This window comes from Meira miltonrushii, assembly GCF_003144205.1.
Source record: "Meira miltonrushii strain MCA 3882 unplaced genomic scaffold FA14scaffold_3, whole genome shotgun sequence".
NCBI lineage: Eukaryota > Fungi > Basidiomycota > Exobasidiomycetes > Exobasidiales > Brachybasidiaceae > Meira > Meira miltonrushii.
Genome location: NW_020289945.1, coordinates 2562276 through 2577311, shown reverse-complemented (window position 1 = coordinate 2577311; position 15036 = coordinate 2562276). Strand labels below are relative to the sequence as shown.

Sequence of the window (15036 nt, the reverse complement as noted above, 5' to 3'; positions counted from 1 at the left end):
GAAATATTTTTATTTTTGGTTGCATTTGTTCCTTCTAAACATGCAAGTGTATCTCATATAGAACCATACCATCTCTTCATGCTTATTTCGCCTCTGATTCGGCAAAGCAGTACACTGATTCGGAACGTCAGAATAATAGGCCATGCAAGAACGATGACAACTTCGACTGAAACAGAACAAGTTGCATCTTCAGCAAAGGTGGAGGAAAGGACGGCTGACAAGACGGATGTACAGACGAAAGAGATACCCAACAAACCCCTCAAAAGATCACTTGAGTCGAATAAACTACCTTCATTTCCTGTTTCTGGTATCTTTGGTATTGTCAAACCAAGTGGACCTTCTTCAATGCAAATATTGGACAAATTGAAACCTATGCTAGGAAAAAGTAAAGTATTTCAATCAATAAACACCAATCAACAGAAATCACGCAGGAATCGTAGAGGTGCAGGTACAATACCAAAGATAGGACAAGGAGGTACTCTGGATCCATTGGCAGATGGTGTTTTGGTGGTTGGAATCGGAGCTGGAACGAAAAAGTTGCAACAATTCCTTGATTGTTCAAAAGAATACAGAACAGTAGGATTGCTGGGCTGTTCAACATTGTCTTACGATTCTGAAGATCCGATATTGGAACACAAGCCGTTCGACCAAGTGAAAGCTGAAGGTGTCAAAGAAGTATTGCGTGAATTTGAAGGGGATCTAATGCAATTTCCGCCTCTTTACAGTGCAGTCAAAATTGACGGTAAGCGATTATTGGATTATGCAAGAGCAGGTGAAGATTTACCAAGACCGATAGAAGCACGAAAAATCACAATTCATAAATCATCCCTTGCAAAATGGCAAGAGCCTGATCAACACGAATACAATGCTCCCAGCAAGGAATGCAGCGCAGAAGAGAGAAAGATCGCAAAGAGGGCCAGAAGAATGGCAGGGCTAGATGGGAAACAAACAGAAGCAGAAGAGGAAGCGGCTGAATCGAGTGAATTGACATCCAAAGAACAAAGAGCTCCCGCATTCACATTGGATCTTACCGTTTCTTCAGGAACGTATATCCGCACAATCGTTCATGAAGTAGGACAAAAGCTCGATTCTGCAGCACATGTTGTCAAATTGACTAGGACAAGGCAAGGTCCATGGGTAGTGCCAGGGTATGAAAGCAGCCCGAATGATACTGCAATTTTGCGGGAAGCAATCGAATGGGAAGTGTTGGAGAAAGCAATCTCAGAATACCATAATGGGGAAAGTGCAAAGAAAAGAAAGACAGAAAACGGGCAAACCCAAGCTACGAATGACGTTCAAGATGATCAGGATCTGCAAGAATGGGAAAGGCTCATCTTAGAAAGGATGGAAATTTGTTAGAATATAGATCGGATTATGCATACTCTTTGTACAATATAGCATAGCATTAAGTCATAAAATACTTTTAAAGTGAGAAGAAGCCATCATCTTGCCAGCGTCATGACCAACATTAGGTACGTATGCGAATGTATGCGTTGCTGGCCAAACGAGAGAATGTAAATGATTACACCAATTTTGGCTTCGTTCGAATCGGTTCCTTCCTTGTGCCATCGCCAAAGGTCGTTCATCTCCTGTGCCAAGATCCCTTTCGCCATGCAAGTAATGCACCTTTCTTTGTCGAAAGCGCAATGTGAGCTCTTGCGTGCTTATGGAAGCAGCAGAGCTATAATGGGCAAAAGCTTTCTGTCTTCCCGCCAAGCCGTATTTGTAAGGAATATCATCTCGAAGGTAGAGGTAAGTACTTGGATTCATCACCACAAATATTGGCTCAAGATGTTCAGCATGTTTCGTTGCTTTGCCCAAGACCGAATATCTCTGTACGAGCTGACCTCCAAGACTGTGTCCTACCAATACAACTTTCTTTAGCCTTGTGAATCTCGTAGGATCGCTATAATAGGAAATGATTGCGTCCAAAACTTCAAAAGATGTAATAGGACTGCCAGCAGTCGATTTACTCGGTCCGCCTTCACCCCAATCGTTTCCTCTCCAAATCAATAAATTACTTGCTTGTCCGGCCGTGTTTGCCGAGTCTGTCCCGTTGAGAAATTTTGGCGCAATAATTAATACATTTTCATCTGATAAATTTTGACGAGCTTGTCGGAGGATTTGCATAGCATCCCTCTCTGAACGGTAAAGAGAACAAGTGTGTTTTAGTTGAATGCTGATTCGATCTTTGACTTGTAATACACTCACCTCTGCCATGACACACAATCAACACTGTATGGACTTTATCTTGAGCAGGTTGATGTACTTCAACGGCAAGCTCTATAGCGACATCATGATTTATGTTGTGTGGTTTAAAGGAGAACTTGTTCCATGTACAGCCATGTTGCATGATCTTGTTCTTAGGGGATAGCTTGGAAAGGATGGAAGGCAACATGATGGTGTGGAGAAGAAAGGGGTTACTCCTATTAACGGAGATTAGGGCGCGTGCACGGGGAGATAAAGACACAACAGCATGACACCTTCTTTAGCTTGTACCCCACCTTGCTTTAGCGTACAATTTGCATTGTATCATCAAACCGTTCAACCGTTTCTCTACTTCGATGATCATGGGTATATGCACGCTAATTTAGCCACAACTTTATCATATGGTGTCAAAAACACTCTTGGCATTTTACCCGGCGGACCGATGACATTCACATATGAACAAAGAAGGAAATGCACATGGAAGCTGGGGAGTAAGCCCCATGATTCTTCGGTATCAAGCATGTACAGAGGGGCCTTCACAACACATACGCGGTATTTTCTCCTTTCCTTTTGGACAAACTTCAACATTTCAGGGGATTGTGACGGACATTCCGCATATATCGGCGCCGCTTAAAAGTTCCTCATCAGCAGAACATGCCTTTCCTACGCTGGCATCTTAAAGGCACTCTTCTACCACCATCCTTTTCCCCTCCAAAAGAATGAAAATTCAAACTATTTCTTGGCTCGCTGCCTTTTTGGCTACCACTTCTTTTTGCAATGCTGACGAATCTCAAGACACCGCTGGTCGTCCACAATATTTCGGTCGTTTGACCAGCTTCTCTTCCCAAAGACCATTTTGGGATACGGGAGATGCCACAACCTCAAATCCTTATGCAGGTAGGACAGATTTAGATCTGTACGAAGAGCAACAGAAAGCGCTTACTTTTCTTTCTAAACTACGTTATGGAGCTACTTCGTGGTCTTCTTTGTTTGATTTAGCATATCAATCTCCTGCTTTTAATTTGGTTGCAAAACAAGGCAGACCAGCAAAATTCAATGAAAATGTGAAGAACCATGATTATATGCGAAGCAACATGAATCAAGGTTTAAGCAGCCTCTCTAAACGCGCTCAATTCATTCCTTCTCATCACAACAAACGTGATGTTCAAGATCCATCCCAAATGGATTATACAAAATTGGTCAATCCTTTCATCGGAACTGGCGCAACGGACAATCCTGGCAATGTATTCCCCGGTGCAGCAATTCCATTTGGCATGGCAAAAATTGGAATTGATGTTGATGAATATGCTCCGGCAGGATACAATGATGACCCACAAGGCTACATTCGTGGAATGAGCTTGTTGCACGATTCCGGTACAGGTTCTTCCTCGGGAAGCTATGGTAATTTCGAATCTATCCCAGTCATTTGTTCGCATGACAACTTTGAATTGTGCCCTGTCTTGTTGGACGATCGCAAACGTTGGCGTGAACCAGGAAAAGATAAAGCCTCACCGGGTTACTTTAGCACAACATTGAACAATTCCGTTCAATTGGAAGCAACTTCCACTCGTAGAGCCGGCTTGTTGCGTTATACATGGTCACATGAACAACTCTCAAAGCAAAACTCAAAAACACCTTTTGTTGTATTTGATTGGACAGATGATTTGCCAGGTTCATTTTCTGGTGGAGAGATTGATGTTGATCCCGTCAAAGGTCGGATCATGATGGGAGGCGTTTTCAAGAGTAGTTTCGGCAGTCAAATTTACTCATACAATGCATATTCATGCTTTGACTTATTGGCAGAAGGTAAACAAGAAATTGATTTCTACGGACTTTTCCGTGGTGATCGTTATGGATCTGATTATAAAGTGCCAAAAGCCACAACAGCAAAACAAGTCAAAAATCAAATGGGAGGGCAAATTGCTCAACAAGGCGCACTTATTTCATGGAAGACTACGCAAAAGGACGGTAAAGGTAATCCACAAGTTCTTATCAGAGCAGGCGTATCTTATGTTTCAGCTAAACAAGCTTGTCAAAATGCCGAAAGTGAAATTCCTCAATTCGATTTCGCCGCTGTCGAAAATCAAAGCAAGGCAATGTGGAATGACAAATTGCGCAGATTACAAATCGCAAATGATTCTGATCCAACAATCGCTGAATTGATCTACTCGTCCTACTACCGTTCTTTCCTCAGTCCAAATAATGCAACATTGGAGACACAAGGTGCGTTTGCCGGCACTGCTTATCCTTACTTTGACGGCTTGTATTGTTCTTGGGATACATTCAGGACATTCCATCCTATGCTCTCTCTCACTTCGCCTGACGATTATTCTCAAATTGTTGAGACATACATCGATGGTTGGCGCAAGTTGGGTTATATTCCAGAATGTAGAGCAAACAATGTTCCAGGTATTACCCAAGGTGGAAGTGATGGTACAAATATCATTTCTGATTTTGCCGTAAAGTACAGAAACGCAAGACAAGGTGTCAATTTTGATGATCTTTACAAAGCATTGTATGATGATGCAACTACAAATTCCATCGAATGGACTTCTGGTGGTCGTCAAATCGGTGTTTATGAAGAATATGGATATATTCCATTTGAGGTTTATGATCGTACCACGACTGGAAGACAAAATCGTGAGAGTTCACGATTACTGGAATATTGTTTCAATGATTTCGGTATCCGTAATGTGGCATTACTCCTGGGAAAAGAAGAAGATGCACAAAGATGGTCAAATCGTTCCTTGTTCTACAAAAATGCGTTTGATAAAAACACTAAATCTTTTGGTTTTGATACATTCGTTCAACGTCGTTATCCTAATGGAACTTTTGGAAACATTGATCCAATCACATGCAGTCCGATTGATATGGCTGGTCACTACTGCAGTTTGCAGCAAGAGAACAACTTTTCCATTTATGAATCATCATCGTGGGAATATTCCTTGTTTGCACCGCATGATTTCGCAGGTTTGATCAAATTATTAACAAACGGTGACAAGACACATTTCATCAAGCGTTTGGAAACATTCTTTGCGAAGCAATTATACTATTCTGGCAATGAACCAAGTTTCCAAACTCCGATTGCTTATCATTACGCCAACAGTCCAACGCACAGTGTTGATAGAATTCGAAAGATTGTTTATACTGATTTCAATACAACAAATGCAGGCTTACCGGGCAATGACGATAATGCAGCAATGGCAACATTATTGCTCTTCCATTTATTGGGTCTTTATCCAGTACCTTCTACACGTGAATTCTTGATCACTTCACCATTTGTTCCGCATTATACGTTGACAAATACTCTATTCGGAACAGTAACCGTAACAGCAAACAATTTCGACAAATCAAGTCTAAACAAAGATATGCCAAATAATGTAAGAGCTTACGTGAAGAGTGTTTCGATTAATGGCAAACAACAATCTTCACGTTGTAAACTCTTTTTCGATGATTTATTCCCTGCTGCTGCAACGCAAAATGCAAAACCGGGTCATGTTGATATCGTGTTTGAAATGGCTACCAAAGATCAAGTTACCGATTGTGGTTCTTCGGCCGGTGATCTTCCAAGCAGTATGAGTACCGGTGGCTTTGACATATTTTGAGTAAGAGCAAGATCTGCATTAGCCAATAGTTCGTCTACTTCTGTTCCTTAGCAACTCATAATGAGATCAATGAATGTCTCCAATCACCTGATCAGAAAATGGCGCTAGCTTTCTTGAGTGACGTCAATATCGAATGATCCTTATTCTGACTTTCAATGAGAGGACTGAGCGTTGATAAGATAGAACATGCCCCGCTATTCAGTTGTGAGCGTTCCATATATGTATTGCAACACTTTTCGCGCACCAAGCCCAACATTTTGACATCTTCATTCTACTCGCGACACGGTGCCGAACATATAAAGTTGAGCCTTCTATAAATCTTTCCTTATTACTCATTCAACTTGACATCAAAAGTGTGAATTATTCATACTTTAAGATTAAAGTTTCCATTTTCATAATGAAAGTTGAAATTTGACATGCATCGAAAGAGCATATACTCGCATGCATCCTGAAATCGTTCCTTATCTTCGTCTTCGGATGGCGAGAGTGATCCTTTGTCGGCATTCAAGTTCTTGGTTCAGCCCGCATATGTAGACAATTGATCACATTAAGCGAAAAAGATACCCTTTACACTTTTCAGGTTGGTGTTGGGACCCCCTCACCTTGCATTCGATCGAGTTTTGTGGCGGAGTGTGAATTGATGATAATCGAGAACCTTAACATTTTAATCATGCATACAATGTGTCCTGCATACTATTCTGCAAGGGTATTTCAATCATTCTCTCTGTATTTCTAATTCGACCCAGGCTCATGGAAGGGGGGTCTCGTCCGCCACAATTCTAAAAGCGTCAAATACTTAACAGGATTTCTTGCTTGTCTTTAACTGGTATTGTGCCTTGTTCCTTGTGTGAGATACACACTTTTGTTGGCGCGTTGAGTGTATTTATTGGTCAAGCAGATGCACAGTGTGTAATCCAACAATTACAAATGTGCACTGACTTTAATTTTATTTGCTTACATTTTTTCGGAATTACACATCCTTGACCATTCACCATCATTTCCACTATACCCAAACCGACAACGGTGACAATGTATAGCAAAACATTTACTAATGCAAATATGCAGTAGTATCACCACTATCGAGCCATTCTCTCATCAATTTCAGTAACTCAATACAAGATGAACGGAACAGAATCAACCTATTCCGAGAATCGAGGTTCTCCAAACCGGAGATACGCTTCAATCGATTATCAAAGAGGGGACGAATCCAACATTTCAAATCGCAATGGAACTTCTTCCAGCACAATACGGCCACCTCTGAAAACAAGAATGAGCAATGATAAAGCCGTCAACGATAGGATACAAGCCCCAAATGGCTCAACTCCGGCACTACAAAATCGTCTATATCGTTCAGGCTCTGCCACTCTAGCCCCACCGTCAAACGACTTTCGAGCCAATTCTGTCGTCTCATCTTCTCCCAGTAAAGGCCGAGCTAAACGGAACAAGAGAATAAGTGAGAAAGAAACGGAAAGTATTCAATCACAGCTGGCAAGGAATTTTGAACGTCTATCTCTGCAATCTCGCAGCGCACTAGAGAAACAGTATCGAAAGCATGGTCGTAGGATAGCAAGACATCCCGTTCAAACACTAGTGCTCACTTGTCTGATCGTGACATCACTCTTTTATCCGGCAGTAGGAATATACCTTTGGTCTTCAAAAGGTGGTCCTGGTGTGACTAGAGGCGATGCAGGTAGTGTTTGGCGCAGTCTCAGTACGCCTTTGCTTGATTCGTTTGCAAGTAGTGGCAGAAAGCATCATAATAGCATACGAGATTTGCGAATGATCTGGGACGATGCTCCCGACTTACGTGCTATTGATGCTAGGGACTCAGACGCATACTCTATCGGCAGCAGTGTCTCGCACTGGCATTCATCCTTGCAGCATGGAACACACGAAGAGATCAAATCTAACACGTGTACCTCTGTACGTGTCGAGCATGTCTTTATCACCACTGAAGATGTGATCATGGGCCTAGGACATAGGTATGGATCTTTGCACACCCCAATCCTGCGTTCGGCACTGAATCTACAACGAAGCATCGAGACTTTCCTCGAGAGTGGCGAAGGACGAAGCGCGGGTCTTCCAAATTGCATACGCGATCTGAGTACAGATAAATGCTTAGTCCTTTCGCCCTTATCATATTGGTCGATGGACAAAGACCTTATCGCCACTGACTCTGCACCTACAACGACAATTTTACGATCTACACTCAATTACACCGAGCAAGGTGTCCCGATCACGCTTTCGACATCGCTAGCAGGGAGAAGTCACTTATTCCAACAGCTACCACGCGCGGACCATTTGGCTTTAACATTCTTCTTGGAGGACGAAGAAGGCTGTAATACGTCTTATTCAGAAAGTTCATCAAATGATGCAAATCCTGCGCATTTGGCATGGTCTTCGATGTTGCGCAATATTACTGGGCGACAAGTGAGCCTTCTTAATTCTGATTGGCACGTACCGAAAGAGATCGTACTGCAATTTATACCCCGTCATCCGGAAGAAAGTTTCCCGACACAGAAAGTTTTGTTGGCTGTTGGTTATATCGCCATGATTGTTTGGCTGACTCGAAGTCTATTCAGGATCCGAAACGTACATTCACCACTAGGTCTCGCTTTCACAGCTTGCGTGGAATTGGTCATCAGTATGACGCTGGCCATCAGTGTTTGCGCTTTGAGCGGTATACGATTGACGTTGGTACCATGGGAGATTTTGCCATTCGTGATCGTGGTGATTGGATCGGAGAACATGTTCGCTTTGACAAATGCAATTGTATCCACTTCAACTTCTTTATCGGTCGGAGCAAGATTGGCAGCGGGATTCGAAAAGGCAGGAGTGCCAATCGCCGTCACTGTTCTTTCAGACGTGCTACTTATGGCCACAATCTCATTCGTGGTCAACGTTCGAGCAGTCAGAGAATTCTGTATCTTTGCAATCTTTGCATTGATTGTCGATTTCTTTATGCAATTCTACCTCTACGCAACAGTATTGAGCATCGATATGCAACGTTTGGAATTAGCTGATCTACTCTCACAGGATAATCGTGAAGTTCAAAATGGCAACCACACCCTGAATGACGATACTGAATCGATCCATTCTGAATCAGCCAGTGTGGATGACGCAATGACGGATTCATTGTTACCTTCGAGGGGAGCGTCTCTCATCAAACAAAGTTGTCGTGCTGCATGGCGTGCAAGGACTGCGAGAACATTCAGCTTATCGCTTCTACTTGCGTTCATGGCTGGAATTTATCTGTATCATGGCTCAGGATATACCAGCTCATTCTCTTATCCCTTCTCTGTGCAAGAGAATGAGAGAGCAGCTTGGAATCATGTATCATCTGATCTGACTCCGCCTTTGCCAAGCGCGGTAACCAATGGCGAACATGCTTTCGATCCATTTTCCCATCTTCAAACAGGTGAAGATGGAGCAATAGATCTCAACAATCCTCCGTCGCCTTGGTGGCATTCATCTCCTTCTGCGCGTTTGTGGCAAACGTTGAACCCGAATGATGCTGCTTCCGTTCATGTCAAAGTGGAACCTTGGACGGTCGTTTCACTACCTTCAGCATCACGTCAACATGTGAAACGGAGAAATTTCGCAAGTTGGGCAATCTTTAGGCCAAGGGTTCGTGCTTTCATCTGGTTTTTCAAATTGGTCATTCTGCCTATTGCAGGAACGACTGCGTTATTGTGGGTGCTGCTGCTTTACCTTTTAAAGGATACAGAATTACTGGATGCTAAACGAAGTAAGTTTGAGGAACAAGACGAATCGGACGAGGAAAGGATTCAACTACAAAGAGAAAGAGTGGAATCAAGTTCACATCTAGATACAACCTTGGCAGTTTGTGCGGAAGGCCATGGGTTTGATATAACACTCGTATGTTATGCAGGCGTGCATGTTATCAGTGTTGCAGCCGATTCTACCTTGCAAATAGCAAGAGCATCACGAAAAGGAACCAAGCTGGAGAATTTGGTGATCCTTAAAGATGTCTTACAGTCGTATCATCCTGTCAGTGCTTTGGCTGCGGATCTTGCATCGGACATGATTATGATCGGTCATGCAAATGGACACATCAGTTTATTCTCGATTTCGTCACTACGGTTGATTCGCACCAGTCTGACGGATCAATTCACAGAAGAAGCACGACCATCCAGCAGAATATCAAATATGAGATTGTTACCAATACAACAACCCTCTTCGCCACTTGAGCCGGTTTCAATTTTATCTTTCCACAGAGACGGAAGCGCATGGCGCTGGACATCGGATGGACCTCCAACTAAAGCAATAAGTTTGAACCCAACACAAACTGCGTGGGCAGCAATTGAGGTTTCCAAAGGTGCGCTCTCAGCAAAAGATGTTATTTTATTCTCTTCCTCTGATGGATCATTCAGCGTGTACAAGCTGATGGAAGAAGCACCTTATGCAAAGACAATCATGTCTGCACGAAGTACAGCTGGTATCGTGAAATGTGCCACGCTACTGAACGTACCGACAGACTCAAGCCGTGCTTCCAAGGCATATGTGGCTGTTGGAACTGTTCTCGGGAAGCTTGTGCTGTACGAAGCGGATACTAGTAGGCATGTGGCACAGATCGATCTTTGTGGAAGTCCAATCGATAGGGTGAGAAGTCTACATGGGGATAGCACAAAACTATCAGAGAGCGCACATGACGGATTTGATGGAATCTTGTTAGCTGCTGTTACATCCTCTTCCGCTACGCTTCTGAGCTTGGAAGGAATATTGTCCACACCATCTGTTTCTGGCAGTCATATTGTACCACCAACAGTCTCCAAATGGAACCAATCATCTGATCAAGGTTCGACTGATGCATCACATGGACCTCCTGGTTCTCCCAACGGATCGCCACGTGCTTTACGAAGAAGTAGTCATTCGAGACCGCCAGCGCCAGACATGAATGCACATGAAAGATCACCTTCAGTACGCGAAAGCAACGAGAGCATTCACAGCTCTGATCCAAGTGGCAGCACTACACTGTCTGGCACAAACACGTTTGGATTCAATATTTTTGCTGAATTCGACTGTCGTAGAGGTGGTGCAGATGTGGTGCTTACAGCGACAGGGGCGAGTTTGGTTGGGGTACGCAGGCTGGCATTCGAATATGCAGGAATGCGAGATGCCGAAGGAAATGGAGCAAACAGATGGGAAATGTTTGAAGTGAACTTATACGCTTTGTGGAACAGCAAGTATGCCAATTCACATAATGTACTCTATGAGTCAGATTGTGAACATCTTGTTCGAAAGGCGCCATTGTTGATCGAAGAAGAAGCATCATTGGCCCGGATGAATGATTCTTATGACAGTGGAGCGATCACAACAGCACGAGAAAGAGGACAAAATAGCAATATGCTAAGAGGATCCCGAGCTGTACCAACGACGTTATCATTCACCCGTTTAGGTCACGTAAGCGCATATTACAAGAATGATCGGTCACCTGCTGCGAGTAGCACGAGGTTGCCCGTTCTTTTCACATTTGGTAATGCATTGGGCATTGCTTATGCAACTCCGGACAAGAGCGTACCGAAGAAAGTTGAACCAAAGGTTAGCTATCAAACCATTCGAAAAGGGCAATAAGCGAGAAAAAAAAAGGATGTTTTTGTCAAGAGATAATTGTAAATCATTTCACCTTTGTATAATTAATTCAAATTTACATGAGAGTCGTCAATTTCATGAAATGTAGTCAACAATGGTACAGTGTAATCTCGTTAATTTGTTCGTCAATTTGTTCGTTAAAGGCGTTATAGTTTGGAAAGCGTTGTGGTTGACCTTTTACGATGTCGAAATAGGTGGTGCGGAAGGTCATCGATTTGGTTTGATCGACTGAACATGATGGTGTTATTCGTCTTCTGTTGCATCTCATAATCAGCATCAAAGAGTGCTTGCAACTCATTCCAAGTATCTGTATCGAAAGAAGTATTGCTGAAACGCATTCTGAGCGCGATCGATCCAGATGTATTCTGCGCTTTATCCGTGAAGTGTCGTAATCCGCTCATTGCACCTGGAATACAATTATCCAGGGTGAATGCCAACAAAGTCGGACCAATTGAAGTTGCAGTGATGGGTAAGACACCTTCTTGCTTCGATCGAGAATTGATCGTTTGCAGTTGCTCCGAGTGTATGTTTGGCACACTTTTGAGTAAATGATGCAAGGTACATTGCATGTCGGCGTGTTGATCTTCCTCTGCATAAGACGGATTGGCAAATTTCGAGCTTTTATGAGATGGTATTCCAAATAGATCTTCTGCTACAACTTTCGAGATTACGCTGTTCGATGGCATTTGAGTCAAACTTACAAAAGCGCTCGGAGTTGAGCCATTTCTAAAAGCGGATTCTGATGATTGACTCAATTGAACGATTCCCGTCATTCTTGTCGTCCATGTTCGTTTTCCATTATTCATGACTGGGATCAATACCCGAACGTGCCGTGATTGAGTTGTATGGCTCTGTCCAATGGAATGTACGATTAATCGTACCTTTGTCGAAGAAGGAATAGAGCCCAAAAATGTGGCTGTGATGGAATCAACTTTGTATTGAACTGCATTCGATTGAGGAAATGTCTGATATGCAGCTTGTATCATCAATGCAACCATCAACCCTCCAAACGCGGTAGATTGACCTAGAGGTGGTAAAAGTGTTTTGTATGACCATTGAGCACCATGACATCTCTCACTTTTGTAGGATCGTAGCTGAAGATGACGTAGAATTCTATTCGCATCTGAGATAGGTGCTTTGAGTTCCATTTCCAGTTGTCGACGGGAGAAAGGAAATTGTATTTGAATGGCACACATTCGGCTCTATAATTTATATACTCTTCAAAACAATCTTATCAAGAACGATATTCCCTTATCCCTTACACAAGATTATAATCCATGTACGCCAATGATGTGTGGCGTTTGAGATGCATATTCTACACCGACAGGGGTTGTGGAGGATGATGACCGAGTGTATGTATGATTTATTACCCCAGAACAACAAACCTCAATCGGAACGCGGGGAAAAGTGATCACCAGTTCGGGCTGTTTAATGCAACGTGTTTGTTTGTGGCTTGATTGTGTTTGCTTCTAGACTTTTGCACTGCATATGCATCAACGGTACGCGGGCGGGGCATACAAATACGCCTCCTCGCATAGATTGAACGTCGGCCTATTCTATTGTTTCTACGCTCCGTACATCTTGCTAACGGGATACGGAAATGACCTTGAAGGCACAACACACATCCTCGGCATTTGCTGATCTCTAAATTATCTCACACCAAATGAAAAAGTAAGCAGACCAGCTGGCATTAGTGTGGAATGAAGGAAGATTATCTCGGAATAATATTAGAGTAATATTTACATCAAAGCCCGTCACCTGATTCATATGATCAACCGACTGTACCGTTTCTGGTACTTGGTCCAGTGATGGTGAAATCCGTGCCATTGGTTCCAAAGCAAGCTGTATCAAAGTTGGCTGCTTTGTAAGCGTTTTCATTTTGATATTTGATGAAATCGTTCAAGTTACACGTTCCATTTGCATGTCCTGCACAACCTTGTCCTTCGTCCATTGGAACCAAGGCATCGTTCAAGATTGTACGGATAATTTTCTCATCACTTCCTTTGCATGATGCAATTTCAAATACCAATCGAGCTGCAAATGGTGTGATGTGAGACAACACAAATGTACGACGCTCATCCATGCTGTTAGCAGGCAGGTATTCGCCTGCTACTTGTGTAAAGTTGAGAGCGGTCAAAGTACTTAAAACGTTATCATCATGGGTGAAATCGGCATAAATGGTTTGATTGTTTGGAACGGGAAGAATGGTGGTATTTTGTGTTGTTACTTGATCGGCCGGAACGGTAGAATTGGTCAATCTTGCTAAAATATCTTGTGCAAGTCCAATACCTTGAGCTTTACCGTTAGGACTCATGAAACCATAATCACCTTGGAATTGCAAATCCAAAAAGTATTCAAATCCTTTCCATTCTTCTTCAGTGAACAATTCACAAAATTGAGAATATCCCAATCCAACTGTTTCGTATGCACATAAAGATTGCATTCCATATGCTTCTTTCGTGGTAACGTTGAAACCGGATTGAACGTATTTTTGTAAACGAGCGGCAGCATCTTTCAAATAGATCTTTTCCCAAACGGGTGTCAAGTAAGTATCACCGACAGTGATTGTGTTGGAGTTGTTGCAGGTATCATAAGGTGCCAATGTATTGTTGAATCCATCACCTTCCAAGATGACTTGCAAATCGATCATGTTAGGTGCATTAAGACCAAAGAATCCTGCAGTCCAATATTGTGCAGATTCCAACATTCTTGATTCACTTGTGGTACGAATGACAGGCTTAGCAAGGTTCTTGGTTTCGTTGTATAATGCACCATAGTCATAATAATGTTTAATACCAGAATTAAATTCTTCTTGAGCGCCTTGTGGTACGAGTAATTCAGCACCAAGCTTATAGGTCCAATTGGACAAGAATGCCAAAGGACCGCTGACTGATAAATTCTTAGCTGCTGTTGCGTTGGCAATTAATTGACCGAAATAGGGCGCTCCTTCAGTGGGACTTGAAGTCGGATAACGAGATCCGTGACGGTGAATGATGATAACTTTTTCGATTGTGCATTGTTCATCGATTTGGCGATACTTTTGCGTCTTTGGGAAGATGGGCGAAGGAAAGTAAGGCGAAGTATTACCCCATAATTGAGCGATAGGTGTGCTTGAACTGGTGATATTGTCACTTCCATTGTTGCATGGAGCGGTTCCATTTAAAGGAGTGTAACGTAATTCGATCGAAGCTCCAGTTTTGGGACAAGTGGTATTGATGCGATCTGTTTCAGCCAAGAAAGGTGCTTGACCGGCTTTCGTTGGACCCAAGAAACCCACATTAGTTGGATATGCAGGATCTAATGATACCGTTGAATTGGGCGGTACGATACCTGCTTGACGTGGGAACAAGGTAGGGGTTGCCAAGGTGGATTGCACCAAAGCCAAGGCTATCAAGAGCATAGCAGGAGCAATCATTTCTGGGGAAAGGGCGGTGAATGGGGATGGGGGTGGTGTTTTTTGAAGAAGATGTTGGTGTACCGAAATGAAAGAAACGGAGAAGAAAGTCAAAGTTCTTTATATGCGTTTTGTTCTATGAGAAAGTTTAATTTATGAATTATGTATGCCGATTACCTTCTAGCGCACGTTTTGGTCTTTTTATTTTAGCGTAAT

At 42.8% G+C, this 15036-nt stretch overlaps 6 protein-coding genes across 6 annotated transcripts; 3 read left to right on the top strand and 3 right to left on the bottom strand.

Moving 5' to 3' along the window:
* Positions 1-46: 46 nt before the first annotated feature.
* On the top strand, positions 47-1436 carry FA14DRAFT_161690 (pseudouridine synthase). The gene has a single exon (XM_025499238.1). It carries the CDS (start codon positions 154-156, stop codon positions 1357-1359), a length of 1206 nt encoding a protein of 401 aa, XP_025354525.1. The 5' UTR covers positions 47-153; the 3' UTR covers positions 1360-1436.
* Positions 1411-2398, bottom strand: FA14DRAFT_156886 (uncharacterized protein; the record flags this gene model as incomplete). Its single annotated transcript, XM_025497862.1, has 2 exons — positions 1411-2141; positions 2212-2398. 2 exons carry the CDS (start codon positions 2396-2398, stop codon positions 1411-1413), a joined length of 918 nt encoding a protein of 305 aa, XP_025354524.1.
* Positions 2399-3389: 991 nt separating this feature from the next.
* On the top strand, positions 3390-5813 carry FA14DRAFT_165266 (glycoside hydrolase family 92 protein; the record flags this gene model as incomplete). Its single annotated transcript, XM_025499947.1, has 1 exon — positions 3390-5813. The coding sequence occupies one exon, from the start codon at positions 3390-3392 to the stop codon at positions 5811-5813; it is 2424 nt and encodes an 807-aa protein (XP_025354523.1).
* A 969-nt stretch (positions 5814-6782) lies between these two features.
* Positions 6783-11532, top strand: FA14DRAFT_161689 (uncharacterized protein). The gene has a single exon (XM_025499237.1). The coding sequence runs from the start codon at positions 6933-6935 to the stop codon at positions 11406-11408; it is 4476 nt and encodes a 1491-aa protein (XP_025354522.1). The 5' UTR covers positions 6783-6932; the 3' UTR covers positions 11409-11532.
* Positions 11491-12910, bottom strand: FA14DRAFT_70344 (uncharacterized protein). The gene has a single exon (XM_025502730.1). The coding sequence runs from the start codon at positions 12620-12622 to the stop codon at positions 11573-11575; it is 1050 nt and encodes a 349-aa protein (XP_025354521.1). The 5' UTR covers positions 12623-12910; the 3' UTR covers positions 11491-11572.
* On the bottom strand, positions 12761-14967 carry FA14DRAFT_161688 (phosphoglycerate mutase-like protein). Its single transcript, XM_025499236.1, has one exon. The coding sequence runs from the start codon at positions 14839-14841 to the stop codon at positions 13198-13200; it is 1644 nt and encodes a 547-aa protein (XP_025354520.1). The 5' UTR covers positions 14842-14967; the 3' UTR covers positions 12761-13197.
* Between the last annotated feature and the right edge of the window lie 69 nt (positions 14968-15036).

Coding starts and splice junctions, on each gene's coding strand:
- FA14DRAFT_161690 (XM_025499238.1), top strand. CDS start 154: ATGACAACTTCGACTGAAACAGAACAAGTTGCATCTTCAGCAAAGGTG.
- FA14DRAFT_70344 (XM_025502730.1), bottom strand. CDS start 12,622: ATGTGTGCCATTCAAATACAATTTCCTTTCTCCCGTCGACAACTGGAA.
- FA14DRAFT_161689 (XM_025499237.1), top strand. CDS start 6,933: ATGAACGGAACAGAATCAACCTATTCCGAGAATCGAGGTTCTCCAAAC.
- FA14DRAFT_161688 (XM_025499236.1), bottom strand. CDS start 14,841: ATGATTGCTCCTGCTATGCTCTTGATAGCCTTGGCTTTGGTGCAATCC.